The sequence below is a fragment of the Ostreococcus tauri genome, assembly GCF_000214015.3.
Source record: "Ostreococcus tauri WGS project CAID00000000 data, contig chromosome 17, whole genome shotgun sequence".
Classification (NCBI taxonomy): Eukaryota; Viridiplantae; Chlorophyta; class Mamiellophyceae; order Mamiellales; family Bathycoccaceae; genus Ostreococcus; species Ostreococcus tauri.
In genome coordinates, this window is record NC_014442.2 from 27,997 (window position 1) to 49,291 (window position 21,295).

The window sequence follows — 21,295 nt, forward strand, 5'->3', positions numbered from 1 at the left end:
ACGCGCATCACGTTCACCGCGCAAAGCAATGCTCCCGACGCGTTCATTTCGAACATTCAATCGGGTTCGGCGGGCGCCTCGACGGGTGCCCGCTCAGCCGTCGGCGCGCCCGACAACCTCACAGCGCATCGCTCAGCGCGACAGCGTCGTCGATCGCATGCGTGGCACATCGTGAGGTGAGTAAGAGACCGCTCTCCGCTGCGACGTCTTCGAATCACCGCGCGCGGAGCGAATCGCGCGCGGAGCGAGCGAACATGTTCGACACAAAGCGAAACCGTGACGTCGACGTCGAGTCGGTGAACGCGTCGTCTCCGTCCACGTCGCGCCCGTCCTGGGTGCGACGAGAGCTGAAAATCGTCGGACGAATTGTCCCACCGATCGTGGCGCAGTACGGAAGCCAACAGCTCGTGATGGCGACGCAGTTGATTTATTGCGGGAACGTCTCGCGCCGAGCGTTGACGACGATGACGGTGGCGTCGACGCTGTGGAATATGGTGTGGATGCCGATCACCGGAGCCGGGACGGCGATGGATGCGCTCGGGAGTCAGGCGCACGGGATGCAAGACGCGCGGGCGGTGAAGAGCTGGGCCATGTTGACGACGTTTTCGCTTCTGGCTTGGTGCGTTCCGGCGACCGCGTTCTTGGCGGGATCGGAGAGCGTATCGAAGACCTTCTTCCACGCCAAGAGCGAGGATGCGGTGGAGATTCGGAACTGCGCGCTGATAATGGCCTTGGGTCTGTGGCCGCTCGCGGTGACGCTCGGGCTGCAGAAGTACGCGAGCGTGCAAAACAAAGTCTGGGCCGTGGGCGCGACGAGCATACTCACGTTATTCGCCAACGTCGCATTTCACGAGGCGTTCGTGCGGAGCGCCGGCGGCGGGGTGATTGGATCTTCGTGGGCGATGGTATGTTCGCGATGCGTGAACTTGGTATCCATTTTGATTTGGATCGGCGTCGACGAAACGTGGTGGAGAGGGGGCGCGTTGGAGGAGCATCGCGCGGCGTTCGCGGCAATCACGAAAAAAATGACCCAACGCGTGGCGCAACTGAGCTCGAGCGGCGTTCTCATGGTTTTCGGCGAGGCGTTTGCGTTCGAACTCACGGTTGTTCTCGCGAGTCGTCTGGGCGAAGTCTCCCTCGGGGCGCACATGGTCATGCTCAACATCGCGACGTTTACGTTCATGTGCGGACCGATGGCGTTCGGAACGTCGGCGTCGATTCGCGTCGGGAACTTGCTCGGCGCCGGTGACCCGTGGTTGGCGAAACGCTCGGCCTGGCTCGTGATCGCCATGTCGATGACGTTCATGTTGTGTTGCGCCGTTACTATTATAACCGCCGCGAAGGAAATCGCAAAGCTATACACCGGGGGCGACGCGGACATTACGCGCGAGCTCATGCTCATCGCCCCATTCGGCGCCATGTTTCAAATATGCGACGGTTTGCTCGGCGCGTGCAACGGCGTCTTGCGAGCGTGCGGGAAGCTCGCGCTCATCGCGAAGAGCAACTTGGTGTCGCTCTGGACGTTCGGCGTCTTGTCCGCCTTTCTCTTCACCTACGTCGGCGACGCCGGCGTGCGCGGTCTGTGGTGGGGTCTCGCCATCGGCGTCATCTCCGCCGGATCGTTTCTCGCAATTTTGGTCGTGCGTTTAGACTGGACGCTCGAATCCGAAAAGGCGAAGACGGCGGCGACCAACGTCGTTCGCGACGACCCCGACGACTCCGTCGCTCCCGATCACGCCGACTCCGTCGCCGAGCTCACGTAGTCACGCACGCATCACGCACGCACTTCCCCGACCCGTAGCGTAGATCTTATGAAACCCCGACGTTCCGTCGTCTCGCGCTACGACGACGTCCCGTCGAACGGCGGCAATCCGTTCGACCACAGAAACCCCCCGAACAGCACCGCCAACCCGATCGCGCTCCGCGTCACCAGCTTCATCGTCGGCGTCATCACGTCTCGCGTCGTCGCGTCGAACGCGTCCGCGCGCACCGGTTCCGTGACCATCCCGGCGTAATACCTCGCGTCGTACTTCCCCCCGCCCGTCTCCTTCCCGCGTCCATTCGCGTTCGCACTCGCCGTCGTCTCCGCCGCCGTCTCGTCCGAGCTCGCGCCCGGCGCGATCGCGCGTCGGGCCGTCGTCGCCGTCGTCGTCCACGCCGCGCGCGCGGCGCCCCGACCCCCAATCGTCCTCGGCATCGACGTCGTCCTCGGCATCGACGTCGTCATCGGCATCGTCCGTCGCCGCGCGACGATCTCGACGACGCGTCGTCCGCGCGCGCCCCCCTCGGCGGCGTCGACCAGTCCGCGCGTCCGGCGCCGCGCGTCCCGTCCACGGTCCACCCGTCCCCGCCGCGTTCCGCGGTCACCCGCGTCGGCGTCCTCGGCGCCGCGTCCTCGGAACCCGCGACCGAGAGGGGGTTCGCGGGGTTTTTTGGAAAAAAGATCGTGCTTTCACCCGACCGAGAGGGGTTCGCGGGGTTTTTTGGAAAAAAGATCGTGCTTTCACCCGACCGAGGGCGGGGTTTCGCGGGGTTCTTTGGAAAAAAGATCGTGCTTTCACCCGACCGAGAGGGGTTCGCGGGGTTTTTTGGAAAAACCTACGCGCGTTGCTGGGCGTCGCGCGCGTCGACGACGCGACAGAGCCGCGCGCGCGTTCGAGCGAGCGGTGAGACGAAGAATATGAAAAGTGTATCGCGCGCGTCCGGCGCCCCGCGCGACGCGGGCGCGACGTACGAAGGACGCGCGCGACGCCGGGGTGGATCACACGCGATCTGCGCGATCGTCGCGATCGTCGCGTGCGCGCTCGCGCTCGGCGCCGAACGCGCGAACGCCGCGGACGGTGTTTTTACGGATAAAACCAACCTTACATCCGCTCTCGATTCTTGCAGCGGGGACTTCACCACGTGCACGCACGGGGCGACAAACGTCTCGATCGCGAACTGGGACGTGAGCGCGGTGACCGACATGTCGAGCTTGTTCTCGCAGAAAAGTTCGTTCAACGCGAACATCTCCGCCTGGAACACCGCGAGCGTGGCAAGCATGAATTACATGTTCTACAATGCGGCGGCGTTCAACCAAGACATCTCCGCCTGGAACACCGCGAAAGTGACAACCATGGAAGGGATGTTCAAGGGTGCGGCGGCGTTCAATCAAGACATCTCCGCCTGGAACACCACGAAAGTGACACGCGTGGAGGAGATGTTCTCCAATGCGGCGGCGTTCGACCAAAACATCTCCGCCTGGAACACCGCGAAAGTGACAAGCATGAGTTACATGTTCTCCAATGCGGCGGCGTTCAACCAAGACATCGCCGCTTGGAACACCACGAGCGTGACAAGCATGGTCTCGATGTTCTCCAATGCGGCGGCGTTCAACCAGAACATCTCCGCCTGGAACACCGCGAGCGTGGCAAGCATGAATTACATGTTCTCCAATGCGGCGGCGTTCAACCAGAACATCTCCGCCTGGAACATCGCGAGCGTGGCAAGCATGAGTTACATGTTCTCCAATGCGGCGGCGTTCAACCAAAACATCTCCGCCTGGAACACCGCGAAAGTGACAAGCATGAGTTACATGTTCTCCAATGCGGCGGCGTTCAACCAAGACATCTCCGCCTGGAACACCGCGAAAGTGACAAGCATGAGTTACATGTTCTCCAATGCGACGGCGTTCAACCAAGACATTTCCGCCTGGAACACCACGAAAGTGACAAGCATGAGTTACATGTTCTCCAATGCGGCGGCGTTCAACCAAGACATCACGGGTTGGAACACCGCGAGCGTGACAAACATGGCCTCGATGTTTTCCAATGCGACGGCGTTCAACCAAAACATCTCCGCCTGGAACACCGCGAGCGCGAACACCATGGAAGGGATGTTCTTCAATGCGTTTGCGTTCAACCAACGCATCTCCGCCTGGAACACCGCGAGCGTGACAAACATGGAAGGGATGTTCTCCAATGCGGCGGCGTTCAACCAAAGCATCTCCGCCTGGAACACCGCGAGCGTGACAAACATGTATTCGATGTTCTCCAATGCGGCGGCGTTCAACCAAGACATCTCTGCATGGAACACCGCGAAAGTGACAAACATGACAGGGATGTTCTTCATGACGGTGGCGTTCAATCAAGACATCTCCGCCTGGAACACCGCGAAAGTGACAAACATGATGTACATGTTCTCCTATACTTTGTCGTTCAACGCGAACATCTCCGCCTGGAACACCGCGAGCGTGATGGACATGGAATGGATGTTCTCCGGTGCGGCGGCGTTCAACCAAGACATCTCCGCCTGGAACACCACGAGCGTGACAAGCATGAGTTACATGTTCGCCAATGCGGCGGCGTTCAACCAAGACATCTCCGCCTGGAACACCGCGAGCGTGACAAACATGGGTACGATGTTCTACGCAGCGGCGGCGTTCAACCAAGACATCTCCGCCTGGAACACCGCGAGCGTGACAAACATGGCGGAGATGTTCTCCGATACGGCGGCGTTCAACCAAAACATCTCCGCCTGGAACACCGCGAGCGTGACAAACATGATGTACATGTTCTACAATGCGGCGGCGTTCAACCAAGACATCTCCGCCTGGAACACCGCGAGCGTGACAAACATGGAAGGGATGTTCTTCAATGCGGCGGCGTTCAACCAAGACATCTCCGCCTGGAACACCGCGAGCGTGACAAACATGGTCGTGATGTTCTCCAATGCGGCGGCGTTCAACCAAGACATCACGGGTTGGAACTCATCCAGTCTCTCATTATCCACCGACATGTTCAAGGGCGCGACGGCGTGGCTCGTTCGCTACGTGAAGTCAAACAGCAGCGATACCTCGTTCGACGGTCCCACGAGCACCTGGCGCTGGATGTTTTGGACTAAAACAGACCTTTCATCCGCTCTCAATGCTTGCAGCGGGAACTTCACCACGTGCACACACGGCGCGACAAACGTCTCGATCGCGAACTGGGACGTGAGCGCGGTGACCGACATGTCGAGGTTGTTCAAGGACAAAAGTTCGTTCAACGCGAACATCTCCGCCTGGAACACCGCGAGCGTGACAAACATGGCGGAGATGTTCTCCAATGCGGCGGCGTTCAACCAAAACATCTCCGCGTGGAACATCGCGAGCGTGAAACTCATGGGCTCGATGTTCTCCGATGCGGCGGCGTTCAACCAAGACATCTCCGCCTGGAACACCGCGAAAGTGACATACATGGATTCGATGTTCTACAATGCGACGGAGTTCAACCAAGACATCGCCGCCTGGAACACCACGAGCGTGGCAAACATGGCGGAGATGTTCTCCAATGCGGCGGCGTTCAACCAAAACATCTCCGCGTGGAACACCGCGAGCGTGATGGACATGGAAGGGATGTTCTCCAATGCGACGGCGTTCAACCAAAACATCGCCGCCTGGAACACCGCGAAAGTGACAAACATGGTCTCGATGTTCTACAATGCGACGGCGTTCAACGCGAACATCTCCGCCTGGAACACCACGAAAGTGACAAACATGGTCTCGATGTTCTCCAATGCGGCGGCGTTTAACCAAAGCATCTCCGCCTGGAACACCGCGAGCGTGACAAACATGGCGGAGATGTTCTATCGAGCGGCGACTTTCAACCAAGAAATCTATGCCTGGAACACCGCGAGCGTGACAAGCATGGAAGGGATGTTCTCCAATACGGCGGCGTTCAACCAAGACATCTCCGCCTGGAACGCCACGAGCGTGACAAACATGGAAGGGATGTTCTCCAATTCGACGGCGTTTAACCAAGACATCTCCAACTGGAACACCGCGAGCGTGACAAACATGGCCTCGATGTTTTCCAATGCGACGGCGTTCAACCAAGACATCTCCGCCTGGAACACCGCGAGCGTGACATACATGGATTCGATGTTCTACCACGCGGCGGCGTTCGACCAAGACATATCCGCCTGGAACACCGCGAAAGTGACAAGCATGGATTACATGTTCTCCAATACGGCGGCGTTCAACCAAAACATCACGGGTTGGAAGTCATCCGGTCCACCGGAACGCTTCGCTACTGCTAGAAACAGCGCCACAGCGTTCAACCAAAACATCTCCGCCTGGAACACCACGAGCGTGACAAGCATGAGTTACATGTTCTCCAATGCGGCGGCGTTCAACCAAGACATCTCCGCCTGGAACACCGCGAGCGTGACAAACATGGGCTCGATGTTCTCCAATGCGGCGGCGTTCAACCAAAACATCTCCGCCTGGAACACCGCGAGCGTGACAAACATGGATTACATGTTCTCCAATGCGACGGCGTTCAACCAAGACATCACGGGTTGGAACTCATCCAGTCTCTCATCATCCACCGACATGTTCAAGGGCGCGACGGCGTGGCTCGTTCGCTACGTGAAGTCAAACAGCAGCGATACCTCGTTCGACGGTCCCACGAGCACCTGGCGCTGGATGTTTAGGAATCGAAATGACCTTACATCCGCTCTCGATGCTTGCAGCGGGAACTTCACCACGTGCACACACGGCGCGACAAACGTCTCGATCGCGAACTGGGACGTGAGCGCGGTGACCGACATGTCGAGGTTGTTCAAGGACAAAAGTTCGTTCAACGCGAACATCTCCGCCTGGAACACCGCGAGCGTGACAAACATGGCGGAGATGTTCTCCAATGCGGCGGCGTTCAACCAAAACATCTCCGCGTGGAACATCGCGAGCGTGAAACTCATGGGCTCGATGTTCTCCGATGCGGCGGCGTTCAACCAAGACATCTCCGCCTGGAACACCGCGAAAGTGACATACATGGATTCGATGTTCTACAATGCGACGGAGTTCAACCAAGACATCGCCGCCTGGAACACCACGAGCGTGACAAACATGTATTCGATGTTCTCCAATGCGGCGGCGTTCAACCAAGACATCTCTGCATGGAACACCGCGAAAGTGACAAACATGACAGGGATGTTCTTCATGACGGTGGCGTTCAATCAAGACATCTCCGCCTGGAACACCGCGAAAGTGACAAACATGATGTACATGTTCTCCTATACTTTGTCGTTCAACCAAGACATCTCCGCCTGGAACACCGCGAGCGTGATGGACATGGAATGGATGTTCTCCGGTGCGGCGGCGTTCAACCAAGACATCTCCGCCTGGAACACCACGAGCGTGACAAGCATGAGTTACATGTTCTCCAATGCGGCGGCGTTCAACCAAAGCATCTCCGCCTGGAACACCGCGAAAGTGACAAGCATGGCGGAGATGTTCTATCGAGCGGCGGCTTTCAACCAAGAAATCTATGCCTGGAACACCGCGAAAGTGACAAGCATGGAAGGGATGTTCTCCAATACGGCGGCGTTCAACCAAAACATCTCCGCCTGGAACACCGCGAGCGTGACAAACATGGAAGGGATGTTCTCCAATTCGACGGCGTTTAACCAAGACATCTCCAACTGGAACACCGCGAGCGTGACAAACATGGCCTCGATGTTTTCCAATGCGACGGCGTTTAACCAAAACATCGCCGCCTGGAACACCGCGAGCGTGACATACATGGATTCGATGTTCTACCACGCGGCGGCGTTCAACCAAGACATATCCGCCTGGAACACCGCGAAAGTGACAAGCATGGATTACATGTTCTCCAATACGGCGGCGTTCAACCAAAACATCACGGGTTGGAAGTCATCCGGTCCACCGGAACGCATCTCTCCTGCTAGAAACAGCGCCACAGCGTTCAACCAAAACATCTCCGCCTGGAACACCACGAGCGTGACAAGCATGAGTTACATGTTCTCCAATGCAGCGGCGTTCAACCAAGACATCTCCGCATGGAACACCGCGAGCGTGACAAGCATGGAAGGGATGTTCTCCAATGCGACAGCGTTTAACCAAGACATCTATGCCTGGAACACCGCGAAAGTGACAAACATGAACTCGATGTTCTCCAATGCGACGGCGTTCAACGAAGACATCACGGGTTGGAACTCATCCAGTCTCTCGTCATCCACCGACATGTTCAAGGGCGCGACGGCGTGGCTCGCTCGCTACATGAAGTCTAACAGCAGCGATACCTCGTTCGACGGTCCCGCGAGCAGCTGGCACAAGATACCGCCGCCGCCGAGCCCGCCGCCGAGCCCGCCGCCGAGCCCGCCGCCGAGCCCGCCGCCGAGTCCGCCGCCGAGTCCACCGCCGAGCCCGCCGCCGCCGAGTCCACCGCCGAGTCCGCCGCCGAGTCCACCGCCGAGCCCGCCGCCGCCGAGTCCACCGCCGAGTCCGCCGCCGAGTCCACCGCCGAGTCTGAACGGCGGTTTGACAGATTTAGAACAAGCTGCCATCGGCGTCGGATGCATCACAGCAGCGATCGTCATCGGCAATACTATCCGCGTCAGACTTCGCCGTTACGCCGACGACAAGCTGCACGCGCGTCGCGGCGTCTATGAGGGCGCCGCGCCGGCGCCGCAAATCGTCGTCGTGCAGCGGTAAGGCGCACGCGATATCCAAGAGGTGCAGATACCTCCACGCCCACGGTCGAAAAGCGATCCAGCGACGCGAACAGGCCTCGCCCGTCGCGTCTGGTGTCGACCAATACGCGTCATTACGATGAACACTTTATTTTAATTTAAAACACTTCATGGGACTTAAGACGCACCCATCCCCGCGCGCTGAACTCGATGGAGGTTTCCTGGATTTTCACCAATCCCTCGACGCGCGTCGTACTTTAAAAACGTCGGGGACGCGAGCCGTCTCGTCGCGACGATGATTTGACAAATCATTTGTCATCGATGGCCGGCTGTGTAGTGAATGAATGTTCCACGGTGTATCGGTGCGCCGGACGCACACTGCGCGACACGCACGCGCGCCTCGCGTCGACGCGCGCGCGGCAACGCGTCCTCGCGGGCGTGGATCGGACCCACCATGCCGTCACCGCCGCCGCCGCGAATCCGCGTTCGAATTCTCACCGAACCCATCGACGAACGCGAATCCATCGAGTTCGTCCGCTCGCCGCTCGCGGGGGCGATCTCGACCTTCATCGGCACCGCGCGGAACACGTATCACGGCGTCGACGTCCTCGAGCTCGCGTACGAGTGCTACGAACCGATGGCGCTGGAGGTGCTGGACGCCGTGGCGCGAGAGACGTGCGCGCGATACGCCGGGGACGGCGACGAGCGACGCGTCACCGTGGACGGTCGAGGCGGCATGGGCGTCGTCGCGATGGACATCGCGCATAGGGTGGGAACGGTGGGCGTCACCGAGACGAGCGTCGTCGTGAGCTGCGCGGCGTCGCATCGGAAGGATGCGTGCGACGCCGTCGCCGAGGCGATGGAGCTCCTCAAGGCTCGAGCGCCGATATGGAAGAAGGAGATATTAGACGTCGTGGACGAGACGAGCGGTACGCGGGTCGGGGTGTGGAAGGCGAACGGGCTCGGCGAGCACTTTGGTCGTGACGGGTGAAAAAAGCGCGCCGGCGTCGACGCCCGGGTCGCGGCGCGCGCGACGACGACGTCAGATCGCGACGCGCGCGCGATGGCCTCGGGCGTCGCCGCGCGCGGATGCGTCGTGCTCGCGCGCGCCGGACGGGGCGAGCGCGCGGGGACGAACGGGCGCGGGCGCGGCGGGGGACGCGCGGGACGCGGCGGCGGCTGGGACGCCGGGAGACGCGCGGCGCGTCCGTCGCCGTCGCCGAGCGCGAGCGAACGCGCGGCCAATGACGTGACGAGACATAACGTCGATGTTTTACGCGACTTGGTGCGCGCGACGCCTCGAGACGTGGACGAGAAGACGACGACGGCGTACGCGGGGGAGGGATTCCGCTTGGTTCGGTGCATGCCGCACCTGAAACGACGAGAGGCGGACGATGCGGTGAGCGCGGGGCGGGTGCTCGTGAACGGTGAATTGGTGCGACCGTCGCGCAGGGTGGTGCACGGAGACGTGGTGACGTTGGACGGGAAAGCGATGGATTGGGAACCGTACGCGCAGAGCGTGGAGAGCGAGCTCGGAGACGCGCGGTTCGTGTACTTGAAGTATAATAAACCGCGAGGCGTGGTGTGCACGATGTCTGACACCGAGCGAACGTCGATGTTTCACGCGCTTCACCACGAGCGTAAGGCGCTCGGGAAGGATGTTCGATTGTTCCCGGTGGGAAGATTGGACAAGGACTCGAGCGGTTTGGTTTTGCTGACGAACGACGGGAGAGTCTCGGACGCGCTGTTAGATCCCGAACGAAAGGCAGAGAAGACATACGACGTGGACGTCGACCGGATCGTGAGCGAGGCGGACGCGCGAACGCTCGCGCGCGGGGTTGTGATTTCGACGACGCAACAGCGCGATTTGAAGGAAACCGTCGCGGCGACGCTCCCGTGCGAGGTCACAAAGACGGGTGAGAAGTCGCTTCGTTTCGTCTTAAAGGAGGGGAGAAACAGACAGATTCGTAAGATGTGCGAAGTTTTGAGCTACGACGTCGAGCGCTTGCATCGTACTCGAATCGACGACGTCGCCCTCGGCGACTTGGAGGTTGGGGGCGTCGCGCCTCTGGACGAGGACGAGGTCAACGCCCTCTCCGCGCGCGTCGACGCGCGCGCGTCGACGCCGCGAGAGTCATCGAAGCACACGAGCGAGAGTCGCAGACGACGACGAGCGATCGACGCCAATCCCGGGGGATGGGGCGCGAAAATGTTCAAGGAGCGCGACGCCTCCGCGTGACCTCGTCGCCTAGATATCTAATCGTGTAAACTACAACGCATCGCGCTCGCTTTTCTGCGCTACGTCGCGAAAAACTTTCCTCGCCCACCCCGCCCGTCGGCGCCGTGCTTGATGAACGTTCCCGTCGTCGACGCCGACGGCGCCTTTGGCGAAGATTTCAAAAACGAGCCGGCAATTTTTCGCTTCTTTGTCCCGTGTGTCGATCGATCCCCCGTCGGGCGCGTCGCCGCGGCCGCGCGTTTACGCTCAACGCGCTCGTCCACCTCGTTGAGAATGTCCGCCAAAACATCGTCGGCGACGTCGTCTTGGACTAAATCGATGGGTTCGTCGCTCGGCGGTTTCGCCGGCGCCAGTCGTCGCATCAGCGCGTCATCGCCAATGCGCAACGGCTGACGACTCTCGCGCGTTTTACCCGCGCGCTTTTCCCCCGCGCGTTTACCCGCGCGCTCAATCGTGCATTCGTTCGCATCTTCCGATCCCCACGCGCGCGCGCTCGACGCGCGCGCGCGAATCTCGGGCGCCGCGGGCGCGACGCCGAGCTGTTCGTTCGATTTCGCCGCGGCGCGATACGCCTCAACCTTGGACTCGAGCGTCTTTATTTCGCTCTCCTTGTCGCGAATTCGCCGCACCAGGGCGTCGTACTGCTCTTGTTGCGACGCCATGTGCTTGTTCTTCGCGCACAAATTGCGCACGAGCGTCGTCATCGCCGTCCGCGCGTCGCTCCCTTGTAATCGCTTCAACATCTCGCGCTCGCCCAACGACGACGCGCTCGATCTCGAGATTTCACGCTCCACGCGCTCTTTATCCTCCAACACCGTCAATCGTCTCGACAACGCGTCGTTCGTCTCCTTTAATTTTCCATTCTCCCGCGAGAGCGCCGTCCGCGCGAGCTTCTGCGCGTTCGCCTCCCGTCTCAACCGCCCGAGTTCGTCCCGAACCGCGGCATCCTCCGCCTCCAGTCGTCTACACTCTCTCAATTCGCGCTCCACCGTCGCCAACGCGTCTTCCGCCGCTCTCGAGCGTTCGCGTTCGCTCGCCAATCGTCTCGCGACGTCCGCCAACCGCCCCGCCTCGCCCCCCCCCGCCTCGCTCGTCGACCGCCGTCGCCCGCGCGAGAGCTCGCGTCCACCACCCTCAACTCCCACATCCTCATCGCGTCGAACGTCCAGATATATCGTCACCACGTCGCGTCGATGATCGAACGCGCGTTTACACGTCGGACACGTCGCCGTCGCGTCGTCCCCCCGTCCCCTTTCGTCCCGTCCACGTTCCCTCGTGCGCCCCTGTTCGATCCACCGCGAGATGCATCGCACGTGATAGACGTGTCCGCACGTCCCCAGCGCCTGCGCGGTCGTCCACACGCGCGGTCGAGGTCAGTCGCGCGCGTTCGTGCGCCCAACGTGCAATCCATCACGCGTGGACATTCCCTCGACGTCGCCTCCCTCGTCCCCGTCGACGCCCGCGCGCGGTGTCACGCCTCAGCGCACGCACCGCGCACTTCCCCGCGCACGTCTCGAGGCACACCGCGCACTGGGACATGCGTCGGGGTGTGATGATTCATGAATCAATGGAATCATCACCACTCGAATGTCTCGACGATTGCCCGCACACGTCCACGCCCGCGCTCGAACGGCCGCGATGCGCGCGACGGCGCGCGTGCGGATCAACGCGCGGGCGTCCCGGGCGCGCGCGACGGGTACGCGGGCGTCGAGGGAGGTCCAACGACGGGATTTTATGATCGTCATGACGTCGAGACTCACGCTCGGTGCGATGACGCTCGACGCGTGCGCGGCGCGCGCGGCGCGGGCGTACGGCACCGGGGGGTGGCGTGACTGCGATCCGGTGTGCGATTCGTTGAAGGATGGTCGAGCGCGGCAGTTGGCGCTGATGCGGGAGATGTCGGGGGAGACGGCGGAGGCGCCGCCGCGCGCGAAGAAAATCCTCACCAAGGCCGAGCGCGAGGCCGCGCGGAGGGATGGGAAGACGTGAGGGAACGCGCGTAGATGATGCGCGACGCGGCGACGCGCGTTCGTGTCGCTATTTTTGTTTTACATGGATTTTTTCTCACGTCGCGTCGACGACGCGGGCGACGACGGGCCCGGACGCGCGCGACGACGACCCGCTCGGGGTTTTCATGAGCCTGACGACGCGACCGCGGAGGATCGATGCATGGGAGTCGATCGAGTGGGTTCCCGCGCGCGCGATCTCGGCCTCGGCGAGGAGACGCAACGCGCGGGTGACGCATCGCGAGAGCACGATGGCCACCTCCTTCCCGCCCTCGATGGCGTACTCGCCCTCGAACTCAACCTCGTCCACTAACGTCTCTAACACGGCGTCGTCCCACTCCAATCGCCCGAGCTCATCGCGAAGCTTCTTCATGCGGCCTCTTCGCTCGAGCTGCGCGTGCACGATGGCTTTCACCGCGACGCGATCGAGCGGGACGAATGGGACGAAGACGTCAATCGCGCCCACCGCCTTGAGCGTGTCCTCGCGATCTTCGCATCGATCGTCTCGCCACTTTTCGAATAACCCATCGCGAAGTTTTCGTTGCAACGCCACGAGCGCCTCACCCTCGGGCGCGCGCCCGCGCGCGGCGCTCGCGTCGTGCACGTCCATGAAGCCCGCGTTTGCTTCGAGAATGAAAATCGACCTCGCGAAGGCGACGACGCGATCAAACGGGTTCCCATCGCTCGTCCCAGAGCTCCCGTGTTCGAGCATCTGTTTCAGCATCCCCCGCGCCGGACACCCGAGCTTATCGTACTCCTCCACGACGATGATGGACTCTGGAAATCGCTCCAAGTGTCGCGTCACCGCGTCTCGCAACATGCGCGCCTGGGCGTCTCGCTCGCGCGCGACGTAATCCGTCCCAAAAATCACCTTGTACCCCCGACACCCACTCCCCGGACACGTCGTCCGACCACCCACCCATTCGCCCTCCTCCGACGCCCCGACGTCGTACACCGCCCGCGCGAGCGCCGAGTGAAACATTGATTTCCCCACCCCAGGACTTCCGTGCGTTGCGAGCACGAGCGGTTTCCCTCGCCCGTCCCCCATCGACCCCTCGACGTGATCGCACGTCGCGTCCAGGGCGAGCGCGAGCGCGGCGGACTGTCCGAGGACCGATCGCGCGGTTTCGTTTCGCGCCCGCGCGCACAGGTCACGCGTGTGAAACCCGTGACCTCCCATGGGCCACGCATCGAACGCATTCTGGGCGAGCGTTCGAATCCTTCGCGTCGTGCGCTCGATGGCGCCCTCGCCGTCCACCGCGGTGATTCGCACGACGAGGACGAGGACGGTGACGAGGACGAGGGCGGTCGCCGCGCCCGCGCGGCGCTCGCGCGGCATCGCGGGCGGCGTCGACGCGCGCGCGTGTGGGGCGTGGGCGAGGAAAACCAGGGTTTTTAGGGTATAGGGTTTAGGGTTTGAGGCGTGCACGTGCGCCACGGACGCCCACCGAAACGCGCGCGCGCGGTGTTTCGCGACACCGAGGGGGGGGTTCGTCCACCCTCGACGACGTCCTCGGTCGATGCGACCCCGTTCGCCGGCGCCCTTCGTCGCCCGCGCCGATTGAACACGCGTCGTCTCACGCTGGGTGGTTTTTCTGGACCGACCGACCGATGGCCAACACACACACACACGTGTGGCGCCAACACACACACACGTGTGGCGCCAACACCCCGCGCCGCCGTCCCCGTCGTCGCCCGCGCGGCATCCCTTCGCGCCCATGGCCCTGTTCGCCCCGCACCGCGAACTGGGACTGGTGAACGCCACCGATGGCGTCCCGGTCGTCGTGCGCCGACGCGGGACGGAGAGCTACGCGAGCGTGAGCGCGCGAGACGGCTTTTACATCCTCGATTGTAAAAAGTTGACGCTCGCGATGCGGTCGGAACGTCTGGGAGGCCGACCGACGGCGATCACGGCGCTCGCGACGCGGAAAGATTGGACGTTTTGTGCGACGGGACGGGTCGTTCGATGCGTGAAGCGGACGCGGGAGTTGTGCGCGTTGGTGGGGACGCGGGAGTTCCGCGCGCTGCGGACGTTCGGGCATCACTTGATAGCGATCGATGTCGACGGTGCGGTCACGGCGTGGGACGTGGACGACGACGCGATGAAATTGAGGGTTCGTGGGGGGGACGCGGGCGGTGAGATGGGCGATGGGGCGGGGAGCGCGTCGGGGAGCGAGAGCGAACGCGAGAGCGCGTTGGGGGCGCGGAGGATGGACGCGCCGAGGGCGTTTCAGGCGAATTCTGTGTGTCATCCGGATGGGTACGTCGATATACTCTTGTTCGGGGGGGAAGATGGTCGTTTGGCCCTCGTGGACGTGCGCGCGGGGACGACGGTGCGCGAATTTAAGGGTTGGGGATCGAGAGTGACGGCGCTGGAGAACTCGCCGGCGACGGATTTCGTCGCCGTCGGTCTCGAGGACGGACGCGTGCTCCTGGTGAACTTGTTGGAGGATAGCGTTTTGTTCACGGTCACGCCGGATCACGGATTGAAGATCACGGCGCTGGCGTTTAGGACGGATGATCAGGACGACGTCCTGTGCATCGGCGACGAGAGTGGGCGGGTGACGGTTTGGGATCTGGAGAAGCGCTCGCTCAGGACGGTCATCTCGCAGTGTCACGAAGGCCCGGTGGTGGCGCTCAAGTTTTTGGACAGTCAACCGGTGATGCTCTCGAGCGGGGTCGATAACTCGATCAAGGAGTGGATATTCGATCGCGACGACGGCGAAGCGCGATTGCTCCGCTTCCGCGCCGGGCACTCCAAACCTCCGATGTGCGTCTCCTTCTATGGCGCGGGGAAGAAGCTTCTCTCCGCCGGGAACGACCGCACGCTCAGGATGTTCCACATGTACCGGGATCAGCAGAGCATAGAGCTGAGTCAGAAGAATGTGGGCAAGCGAGCGAAACGCATCGGCGTCAACGAGGAGGAGCTCAAACTTCCGCCGGTGACTTCGATCGCTTCGAATGATCTTCGCGAGAAAGACTGGGCTAACGTCGTCACCGCGCACGAGGGTTCGACTAAGGCGTACACGTGGCGCCTCGCGAAGGGCGCGATCGGTGAGCACGTGTTGCAGTGTCCAAAAGAGGATGGCAACTACGAGATCAAGACGACGGCTATTAGCGCGTGCGGAAACTACGCCTTCGTCGGTGCCGCGAACGGGGCGGTGCACAGATTCAACTTACAATCTGGTTTGCACCGAGGGGCGCTCCAGCGCGTCATCGACGCCGAGGAGGCGCCTCGGAAGAAGAAGAAGAACGGTAACGAAGGGTACAATTTTCCAGGCGGCAAGCGTTCGTTCTGGGCGCTCGCGAATCAAGTCGGCGGAAACTCGGACGGGAAGCTGCAAATCGGCGCCCACGACGGCGAGGTGACGTGCATTCAGCCGCACTGTGCGAACAGAAGCATCGTCACCGCGGGCGTGGACGGGTTCGTTCGCGTGTGGAAATTCAGCGAGTTGAAGCTTGACATGGAGATCGACGTCGGGTGCTCCGTTCGGTGCGGGTACTTGCACGAGGACGGTTTAATCGCCGTCGGGTGCGGTGATAAACACGTTCGAGTTTTTGATACGATGACGGGTAAGCGCGTTCGCACGTACGTGCCTCGCGGGAACTTGGACGACGCGGGAGACGTGAAGAGCGTACAAATTAGCGCCCACGGTCGATGGGTCTTGTCCCTCGACACGAAGGGGTCGGTGCGCGTGTACGACATTCCCGCCGCGAGATTGCTGCAGCACATGGAACTCGGCGCGGAAAAGGTTGTCGCGATGCACTTGTCTCCTCGCATGGACTTTTTGGCCACCGTACACGAAGGTCACGTCGGTGTGTTCCTGTGGGTGAATCAGCCGATGTTTGCATTCAAGCCGCCGAAAGTCGCGTACGGGCGCAAGGTGTCGATCGGGTTGCCAAAAAAACACGCACAATTGGACGGAGACGATCTGGACGTCGATGGATCCAACGATGACCGCGCGATCGTGGACGAGGATGAGGTGTACGTGCACCCGCTGGAGGACGAGGAGGCGGCTGAGGAGCACACGATTGAAGAGTTGGAGAACATCTTCAAGGAGATGTCCACGGCGAAGAAACAGATTGAACCTGGCATGATTACGCTGGCAAACATACCGGAGACGCAGATAGACTTACTGCTCAACTTGGAGACCGTGAAAGAGCGGCAAAAATTGAAGAAGGAGGAGAAGGAACCCGCGAGGGCGCCGTTCTTTTTGCCCACGACGGCGGCGAGCGACGACGTACGACGATCCATCTTCGACACCTCCCGGGAGGCTGAGCTCAATGAAACGTCGACGACGGCGAATGGAAAAGGCGACGACGACGCGCCGAAGAGTCGAATTTTACGCCAAGGAACGGATCTCGCCGGCGCGATGGCGACGCCTCTCTTGGCTTTGATTCGCAAGGGCGAGGAAAAGGGCGACTACCTCGAGGCGCTGGAGTACTTGCGAAACGCCACGCCATCGACATGCGACGGCGAAATACGCTCGCTCGGTCCGTGGGATCACAAGTTCATGTCCGAGGACGACGTCAAGACGTTGATGAGCGCCATCAAATTTTTTACGCAAACCATCAAGTCGGGCATGTACTACGAGTTGGTTAACGCGCTCCTCACGGTGTTCCTGAACGCGCACACCACCGCCATCATGCAGTCTCCAGAGCTCGTCGAGGAGTGTCATCACCTCCGATCGGCTCTGCACTCGACCTACAGCAGGATTGACGATCTTTTCAACGAAGTACAGTGCGCGTTGTCGTTCCACACCGGTCAGTTTGGTGTGTAAACGACGACGTCGTCGTCGCGCCGTCGACGAGACGTTCGAGCTTCACACAGAACGCAACACCGTTTCACGCGCGCATATAATAATAGCGTCGTCGTTCCTTCATTCGTCCACCACTCTCTCGCGCGCGCCTTCGCGTCTCGTTCGCTCCGCACTCCGCGACGCGCCTCTTCGCCCTCGATGAGCGCCTTCGTCCCCGTTCCCGGTCACGCCACCACCCGCCGCATCGTTCGACAAGGAACCGGCGCCGAGGTCGTCCAGGGCGACACCGTCACCGTGCACGCCAAGGGAACCGTCGTGGAGACGTCAAAAGTGTTTTGGTCCACCAAGGACCCGGGACAGAAACCGTTCACCTACCGCGCCGGCGTCGGCGCCGTCATCACCGGATGGGACCAAGGTTTATTAGGCACCGCCTCCGGCGGCGTCGTCGAGCTCAACATTCCCGCGCACGAGGGGTACGGCGCCGACGGGTTCCCGGCGTGGGGGATTCCGCCCGACGGAACGCTCCTCTTCGAGATCGAAGTGTTGAGCATCCAAGGTAAATAAATCCCTCTGAGCCCCGCGTCGAGCGCGCGTCGTCGTCGTCGTCGTCATCGTCGTCGTCGTCGTCGACGACGACGCGCGCGCGCGCGGCGTCGGTGGCGTCCATCGTCGCGCGTCGCCGTCGCCGTCGTCGCCGTCGCGTCCCGTTGTCATCACACAGTTTCCCGCCAAAAATCATCACTTCGCGCCTCGACGCCCCCGTCGACGCCCTCGCGCGCGCGCGCGGCGCCGTCGCCCGCGGTTTCGATGCCCGCGCTCGCGCGGCGTGATTTTCCGAGCTTTCCGTACGCCGCACCGTACGGGATTCAAAAAGATTTAATGCGTCGAGTGTACGACGCGTGCGAGCGAAAGAAAACGTTCGGTGTGTTTGAGTCACCCACGGGCACGGGGAAGACGCTGAGCGTGCTCATCGGCGCGTTGTCGTGGATCGATGATCGTCGACGACGGCGGCTTCGGGGGGAGACGTCGTCGAGCGACTCGGAGGATGCGGTCGAGGCGGCGGCGGGACGCGGCGCGGCGGCGGCGGCGGCGGGACGCGGCGCGGCGGACGACGAACCGGATTGGTTGAAAGAGTACGACGCGAAACGAAGGAAAACGGACGCGGATTCGGTGGAGAAACGTCGGCAGGAGATTAGGAGAGAGATGCGGGAGCGAGCGTCGAAGGCGGAGCAGAGAGCGATTTTACGGAGAGACGCGGAGAAGCGTTTGCGAGAACAGATTGCGAGCGCGAACGCGAATGCGGAGACGCGATCGGAGGTGGATAAATACACGGCGGAGGAGCGAGAGTTCTTGGTGGATGAGTACGATTCATCGGCGGAACACGCGGTGGAGGATCTTCGGACGCTTTTGAGGGACGGGGACGACGAGAGCGACGACGAGGACGAGTCGGCTCGGCGAGAGGAAGACGAGGCGCTCAGACCGGCGCAGCAGATCATTCTCTGTTCGCGCACGCACTCGCAGCTCACGCAGGTGATTGGAGAGTTACGAAAGACGGTTTTCGGTGGAAAAGTTGAGGGCGCGCCGGAGATGGTCACGGCGGCCGCCGTCGCCGGTCGCGCGCAGCTGTGCGTAAATCCGGCGGTGAAAAGCTTGGGCTCGGCGGCGAGAATTAACGAGCGTTGTTTAGACATGAGCAGGGGGAAGAAGAAGCCCGGAGAGAAGGAAAAGCACAAGGCGTGTCCGTTCCTATCGAAGCGACGAAAAGCTCTGCTCGAGCTCAAAGAAGCGGCGCTGGCGAAACCGATGGACATTGAAGACTTGGCGAAACTCGGCGAGACGAGACGAGCCTGTCCTTACTACGCCGCGCGCTCGGCGTTACCCGAAGCTGACTTAGTTTTGATGCCGTACGCGTCTCTCTTGCACGCGGACACGCGAGAGACGTTGGGGGTGAGACTGGAGAATGCCGTCGTGGTGTTCGACGAGGCGCACAACTTGGTGGACGCCGTGCACAATTCGTACGGCGCGGCGGCAACCTTGGACCAATTAAACGACGTCGACGACATGGTCACCGCGTACGTCGAGAGATTCAAGACGAGATTGAGCGCGAGTAACCTGCGATACTTACGAACGCTGACGAACATCGCGCGCGCGTTCGCCAAGACGCTCGCCAAGGAAAGCGACGACGAGACCAAGGCGCGGAAACGTTTGACGACTCTGAATGATTTCTTATTCGAGTGCGGACAGGACACGGTGAACATGTTCAGCTTGAGGAAGTACTTGAAGGAGAGCAAAGTCGCGCACAAGATTGCGTCGTACGGCGAGTGCTCGAGGGCGGATGCGAACGCGGAGGAATGGGCGTCCGGGCGTCCGGGCGTCGGCCGAGTCAAGATTGAAAAAATAGGCGACGCGAACGTCGCCGTCGCGCCGACGCCGTCGCCCAACCCCAGAGTGGGCGCGGTGCACGCGCTGTCGTCGCTCATCGAGGCCTTGGCGAGCGCGGACTCGGACGGGCGAATAGTGTACGAACGCGCCGCGGATGGCGAACCGGCGAAGCTGCGCTTCATTCTTTTGGACGCGGCGAGTCGATTTCGACGCGTCGTCGACGCCGCTCGATCGGTCATTCTCGTCGGCGGTACGCTCGCCCCGTTCTCAGAGCTCGTGGCGCAGCTCTATCCCGAGCTCGACGTCACTGGATCCACGACGGTCTCGACCCCGGCGCGTTCGCCGAACGCGGGCGTCGCCCTCAAGACGTTTACGTGCGGTCACATCATTCCGCGGGACAACTTGCTCGCCGTCCCGCTTCCCGCCGGCCCCACCGGCGTCGCGCTCGATTTCACCCACGCCTCGCGCTCGAGCGCGTCGCTCATCGACGAACTCGGAAGAATCGTCCTCAACGCGTGTCGCGTCGCCCCCGGCGGGGCGTGCGTCTTCTTCCCATCCTTCGCGTACGCCGACGACGTCTGCGCGCGATGGGACGCCACGGGCGCGATGGCCGCCGTGCGCGCCGTGAAGGATGTCTATCGCGAGCCCAGAGACGGTGCGGCGCTGGAACAGTGTTTACGCGACTACGCCGCCTCAATCTCTCGCGCGACGAAACCCAACGGCGGCGCCGTACTCCTGTGCGTCGTCGGCGGCAAGCTCAGCGAGGGCATCAACTTTAGCGACGACCTCGGAAGGCTCGTCGTCGTCGTCGGTTTACCCTACGCCAACGTCGCCGACGCCGAGCTCCGGGCGCGCAAGGACCACTTGGACGCCACCGGCGAACGAGGGCGCGGTCGGGCGTATTACGAAGCCCTGTGCGCGCGCGCGGTGAATCAATCCATCGGTCGCGCCGTTCGCCACGTCGGCGATTACGCCGCCGTCCTCCTCTGCGACGTTCGCTGGGGCCCGTTCGCTTCGACGTCCGGAAAGCGCGGCAAGCACGTCCAGGCGCTTCCCGAGTGGATCGCCCGACGACTCGCGACGCCGACGTCGTACGGCGACGCCCACGGCGCGCTCGCCCGATTCTTTCGGGACAAACGCATTCGCATTCGGGCGTCGCCGTCGCGCGCCGCGGAGACGAACGGGTGACGTCCCGCGACGCCCCGCGCGAGAGCGCGTTGAAACGCAATGCATGGAATCGCGGTGCATTACATCGCGTCGCGTCGCGCGCACAACGCATCCGTCGCGCGTCGTCGCGTCGCGCATCCGCGATGCAATGCGATTCGCGCGGCGACGCGCATTGCGCATCGCATCTCCATCGCGCGCGGCGTCACTCCACCGCGCGCACGCGCGACGCGCGCGCGATGGACGCCCGAACCCCGTGCGCGTCCTGCGCGCGCCTGCGCGACGAGCTC

At 62.0% G+C, this 21,295-nt stretch overlaps 12 protein-coding genes across 12 annotated transcripts in view; 9 read left to right on the forward strand and 3 right to left on the reverse strand.

The window, feature by feature from the left end:
* Positions 1-254: 254 nt before the first annotated feature.
* OT_ostta17g00170 (Multi antimicrobial extrusion protein) lies at positions 255-1,763 on the forward strand (the record flags this gene model as incomplete). The annotated part of the gene is made up of 1 exon (XM_003083734.1): positions 255-1,763. One exon carries the CDS (start codon positions 255-257, stop codon positions 1,761-1,763), a length of 1,509 nt encoding a protein of 502 aa, XP_003083782.1.
* Positions 1,764-1,840: 77 nt separating this feature from the next.
* On the reverse strand, positions 1,841-2,233 carry OT_ostta17g00180 (unnamed product; the record flags this gene model as incomplete). Its single annotated transcript, XM_003083735.2, has 1 exon — positions 1,841-2,233. One exon carries the CDS (start codon positions 2,231-2,233, stop codon positions 1,841-1,843), a length of 393 nt encoding a protein of 130 aa, XP_003083783.2.
* Positions 2,234-2,680: 447 nt separating this feature from the next.
* OT_ostta17g00190 (Bacterial surface protein 26-residue repeat) lies at positions 2,681-8,476 on the forward strand (the record flags this gene model as incomplete). The annotated part of the gene is made up of 1 exon (XM_003083736.2): positions 2,681-8,476. One exon carries the CDS (start codon positions 2,681-2,683, stop codon positions 8,474-8,476), a length of 5,796 nt encoding a protein of 1,931 aa, XP_003083784.2.
* Positions 8,477-8,908: 432 nt separating this feature from the next.
* On the forward strand, positions 8,909-9,445 carry OT_ostta17g00200 (Molybdopterin biosynthesis MoaE; the record flags this gene model as incomplete). The annotated part of the gene is made up of 1 exon (XM_003083737.1): positions 8,909-9,445. The coding sequence occupies one exon, from the start codon at positions 8,909-8,911 to the stop codon at positions 9,443-9,445; it is 537 nt and encodes a 178-aa protein (XP_003083785.1).
* A 72-nt stretch (positions 9,446-9,517) lies between these two features.
* On the forward strand, positions 9,518-10,693 carry OT_ostta17g00210 (Pseudouridine synthase, RsuA/RluB/E/F, conserved site; the record flags this gene model as incomplete). The annotated part of the gene is made up of 1 exon (XM_003083738.2): positions 9,518-10,693. One exon carries the CDS (start codon positions 9,518-9,520, stop codon positions 10,691-10,693), a length of 1,176 nt encoding a protein of 391 aa, XP_003083786.2.
* Positions 10,694-10,752: 59 nt separating this feature from the next.
* OT_ostta17g00220 (Zinc finger, RING/FYVE/PHD-type) lies at positions 10,753-12,232 on the reverse strand (the record flags this gene model as incomplete). Its single annotated transcript, XM_003083739.2, has 2 exons — positions 10,753-12,036; positions 12,185-12,232. The coding sequence occupies 2 exons, from the start codon at positions 12,230-12,232 to the stop codon at positions 10,753-10,755; spliced, it is 1,332 nt and encodes a 443-aa protein (XP_003083787.2).
* A 48-nt stretch (positions 12,233-12,280) lies between these two features.
* Positions 12,281-12,682, forward strand: OT_ostta17g00230 (unnamed product; the record flags this gene model as incomplete). The annotated part of the gene is made up of 1 exon (XM_003083740.2): positions 12,281-12,682. The coding sequence occupies one exon, from the start codon at positions 12,281-12,283 to the stop codon at positions 12,680-12,682; it is 402 nt and encodes a 133-aa protein (XP_003083788.2).
* A 75-nt stretch (positions 12,683-12,757) lies between these two features.
* OT_ostta17g00240 (P-loop containing nucleoside triphosphate hydrolase) lies at positions 12,758-14,038 on the reverse strand (the record flags this gene model as incomplete). The annotated part of the gene is made up of 1 exon (XM_003083741.2): positions 12,758-14,038. One exon carries the CDS (start codon positions 14,036-14,038, stop codon positions 12,758-12,760), a length of 1,281 nt encoding a protein of 426 aa, XP_003083789.2.
* Positions 14,039-14,417: 379 nt separating this feature from the next.
* On the forward strand, positions 14,418-17,480 carry OT_ostta17g00250 (Quinonprotein alcohol dehydrogenase-like superfamily; the record flags this gene model as incomplete). The annotated part of the gene is made up of 1 exon (XM_022983803.1): positions 14,418-17,480. One exon carries the CDS (start codon positions 14,418-14,420, stop codon positions 17,478-17,480), a length of 3,063 nt encoding a protein of 1,020 aa, XP_022840406.1.
* Positions 17,481-17,657: 177 nt separating this feature from the next.
* Positions 17,658-18,023, forward strand: OT_ostta17g00260 (Peptidyl-prolyl cis-trans isomerase,FKBP-type,domain; the record flags this gene model as incomplete). Its single annotated transcript, XM_022983806.1, has 1 exon — positions 17,658-18,023. One exon carries the CDS (start codon positions 17,658-17,660, stop codon positions 18,021-18,023), a length of 366 nt encoding a protein of 121 aa, XP_022840407.1.
* Positions 18,024-18,266: 243 nt separating this feature from the next.
* Positions 18,267-21,029, forward strand: OT_ostta17g00270 (ATP-dependent helicase, C-terminal; the record flags this gene model as incomplete). Its single annotated transcript, XM_022983812.1, has 1 exon — positions 18,267-21,029. One exon carries the CDS (start codon positions 18,267-18,269, stop codon positions 21,027-21,029), a length of 2,763 nt encoding a protein of 920 aa, XP_022840408.1.
* A 215-nt stretch (positions 21,030-21,244) lies between these two features.
* Positions 21,245-21,295, forward strand: part of OT_ostta17g00275 (unnamed product) — a gene marked incomplete at both ends in the record, with an annotated part of 753 nt that continues 702 nt past the window's right edge. The window contains one exon of the mRNA XM_022983820.1: positions 21,245-21,295. This exon is cut by the window's right edge and continues 702 nt beyond it. Coding sequence (XP_022840409.1) covers positions 21,245-21,295 — 51 coding nt within the window.